Genomic DNA, 3,723 nt, shown 5'->3' on the forward strand with positions numbered 1-3,723 from the left:
GCAGCCATGTGATGGCAGGAGCACTTGACAGGAGTGCTGCAATCTTTGAGCTGCTGAAGAAACGCCGGGAGGAGGAGCAGCGGAAAGCAGAGATACAGGAGCGTGAACGGGTGAGGAACTGACTCAAAGTTTTATTCTTCATAATTCAAGGGACTTTTGAGTTTGATATCAAAGTGTAAATAGGTCAGAAAATAACATTGATAAAACAAATCAATCTTTGAAATGAGTTTCAGGGTCAGGGTTAACATATTTGGATGAATTACGAGATCCAAAATACAAATTTTGCTCACTTTGAAATTTCCTAACTTTTCAGTGAAGTAAATAAGATGAATAAAAAAGCAATGCCTCCATCTTTCTTTTAGTTTTAAAATGATCTTATTATGAGATATTCGATCACTGGATTATATTCAGGGATGAAACCACGTGAAAATGTTAAAGGGAAAAAGCTCTATTTGGTGAAGCTGTAAACAAATCTCACACATCTGAAATGTGACCCTGACTCCACACTACACTTTTTGTGCCACAGCAAAAGCCCGAAGACTGGAAACCACTGGAAACCACTGGAAACCACTGGTTTAATCTTTATCAATGTGTTGAATTTAAAAAAGCCTATTGTACTGTATCCATTATGCAAGCATCTTCATGTTAAAAGTAAATAGAAATGAAAGCTGTCAGATAATTGTAGTGAAGTAGAAAATACAGTATGACATTTCCCTCTGAAATGTTTTGGAGCGCAAGTGTAAGAAAACAGATAAAGAAGCATAAAATGGAAACACTCAAGTAAAGTACATGTAGCTCACTTAAGTAGAGTACTTTAATGAATTTACTTAGTTATTAGGACATTCATTTAGCTCCTAGCAGTAATTAATGGGTCTGGATACAAGTATGAAATGTTCTGACAGTGTTCACGACGCATTTCAATTTTGCTTTAACGTGAAAAATACTGTGTATCTAGTTTCATTATCAAATAACTTATACTGTTGGTGGTTCAGTCTCTTGCTCCTGCTATTTACAAAGGAATGTATCTGAATGTAGGTAATTGATGATTTAGAATAGTAGAGTCTGTACTGTCCCCATGTGGCCATGACAGAAAACAGCAACTGCACCCACTGAACGAGTCCTGTCTTTAACTTACAAATGACAAGTTCACTGAATCTGGGGTGTACTTTTTCAAAATAAAGCATCCAATACATTCATGCCCTTCAGGCAGAGTGTGTGTCGGTGATGAAACTAGTCAGTGGATCATTTCTTTTTGGCTTTGCCTTTTTTGCCTTTGTCTTTTTTGCCCTTCTTTTTTTTCCCCTTGTTCTTCAAGTCCCTGCGGGTGCTGTAGCCTCTCCACCACGCTTGGGCGAAAATCGCAGCTTTGGTCTTCAGCTCCAGCTCCTTCATCTCCTCCTGTCTCTTCTCCTCTGCCAGCCGACGCCTCTCCTGGATCTGGTCGTACTCTATTTCTAGGATAGAGTAGGGTTCCTTCAGCTTCCTCTCCTCCTCCTCCAACCTTTCACAGTCAATTTCATTCAGCTCCAGGTCGGCCTGAGAGACGCGATGGTGGCAAGTGCAAGGACGGAAAAGACAGAATAAGTTAGATGAGAGATCTGACCAAAGAAAATAAGTTTTTAGCAAGCAGCTAGCAGCACGGACATCCTGTATGCTATGTGAAAAGTTTTTGTTGGTCAAACGTACTTTTAAGATGAGATGTAAAAGGCTCAAGTGACTATTTCCCTCTTTGTAGCATGCAGCCAACGAGGTATTTTGTGTTGTATTGTGTGTTTTACTTTGTTACAACTTTGTTCCACGTGCTGTGCATGCTAATATTTGATGTTAAGCTTACATGGTTTCTTTATGTTTTTGTGTGTTAGTTTTCCCGGTGACTTTGGGGAGAAATCTTCGATAAACCAGAAGCACATAATCCACATGTCTGCCCGTGCTTCAGGGGAATTACACTTTATATTTTTCCTTTGGATACTTTATGTTGCCTGAGTTTGTACCTGCTTTTCTGCCATGTCACTGTCAAACTGTTCGAGCAAATACTCGATTTCTGTCTCCAGAATTTCGTTTTTCTGCAAAGGAAGAAAAACAATAGTAGATGATGTTGTTTTTTTTAATGAAAACTTAATATTTTACATCAACATGAAACATTTTCTGGAAACGTTAGATGAACTAAACTTACCTCTTGGAGTGCTCTCTCTGCCTGTTTGTATTCAAGGAGCAAACTGTTGAGCTGATTGTTCAGTTGATTAACTTCCTGCTGCATACTGGCTTGTTTCTCTGATATATGTGGCTGACACTCCTTGTATGTGGGTGAAATAAACACTTTTTGTGCTGCTGTTATTGTGTTGTCCAGAGATTGCTGCACATTTTTGATCTCCTCATTTTTCTGAGAAATCTGTGACAGAAACAGAAGTACAGGACAAAGTCAGATACGAAGAAGGTTGATGAGTAACTAATATTCTTTGTCTTTTTACTTGTCTTGTTGCACATAAGAACATTATAAATGTAGTCAACTACACTCTTGTAAGTAAAGGCTTCTTTTTCAACATCCAGGTCTGGTGCCTTACCTTTGCATCTATTGACTTTAAGGCTGCAGCTACCTCTTCCTCCACTGGAGCCTTGTGCACCAGACTGTGGGCAGGGGATGAAGACGACGGCTTGTAGAGGACCAGCTGTAGCTCCTCATGCACACTGGTCAGCAACTTGTCGACCATTTGGCTGTGAAACATCTTAAGCCCCCTGATTAGTTTACACTCACTCTCCCCCGCTTCCACACCTCGCTCTGCCCTCAAACCAGAAATGGCGTCTGGATGCGACTGTAGAAGCCTGAGCAGATCCCTGACAGAGTTCTTGATGTCCCTCTCAAGCCGTGTCTTTGCTCTCTTCCTTTCTTCTCCATCTTCTCCCTCTGCCTCCTTCTCGAGACCGTCTAGTGTCTCTCTCTTCAGTCTTTCAGCTAACAGTTGATGCTTTTGAAGTACACTTATCAACTTCTTGTCCACAACTCTAGAAGCGCTGTTGAAGCGAAGGATAGCAGGCAGAGTTACTGCAATCTCAACTTGACTGATGCGAATTTCCAGTATTCTTGAGATGGGCTGAGCCTCAACAGAGAGAGGGATTGCCTCTGACAGGTCATGGTTCTTTAGCCGATCCTTCGATTGGGTCTTTGCGTTTGTTGTTGCCAACACTGTTCCAGTTTTTGCAGACATACTGAATGGCAAGATCCCAAGTTCCTGTGGAAAATGAGAGAAAACAACTCGCAAAAGGGAAACTACGAAATGCCATTGACATTCAAATAGGGCACTTTAAAAGTAGACTAAAGAAAGTTCAAATGTACTACAAAGACTAGTGTCTATTTTCTCAAGTCTCTCTTCAAAGGAGACTAAACAAAGATCAATGGTACCACAAAGACTATGTGAACTTCATGGATGACATCATTTTGCGTGGTGATGTAAGAAATTTATGACAATCCGGTTTGGTACATTTCACATTATGGAGTTTATCGTCTCCGTTTGAGATTTTTTTCCTCTGTTGCTAAAATACCACTAATGTGGGTGGCAGCATCAAATCACTGGCGCAGGCTGCATACAGCTGTAACAATTTAAGATGCATATTTTGAGTACTTTTGTTACATGGATGAATGAATTCATAACATAATAGAAATAATAAATAATAAACTTCTATTACAATGGTTTTACAGCATTGTCTTCTTAAGACGTTTTCAGACAT

General features: G+C 40.1%; 1 protein-coding gene across 1 annotated transcript; it reads right to left on the reverse strand.

The window, feature by feature from the left end:
• Positions 1-940: 940 nt before the first annotated feature.
• On the reverse strand, positions 941-3,723 carry LOC118115406 (dynein regulatory complex protein 10-like). The gene is made up of 5 exons (XM_035166528.2): positions 3,682-3,723; positions 2,562-3,227; positions 2,174-2,389; positions 1,992-2,063; positions 941-1,536 (listed from the first exon to the last, which is right to left on the reverse strand). Exons 1-5 carry the CDS (start codon positions 3,721-3,723, stop codon positions 1,243-1,245), a joined length of 1,290 nt encoding a protein of 429 aa, XP_035022419.1. The 3' UTR covers positions 941-1,242.

This window comes from Hippoglossus stenolepis, chromosome 9 (genome assembly GCF_022539355.2).
Source record: "Hippoglossus stenolepis isolate QCI-W04-F060 chromosome 9, HSTE1.2, whole genome shotgun sequence".
Lineage (NCBI taxonomy): Eukaryota > Metazoa > Chordata > Actinopteri > Pleuronectiformes > Pleuronectidae > Hippoglossus > Hippoglossus stenolepis.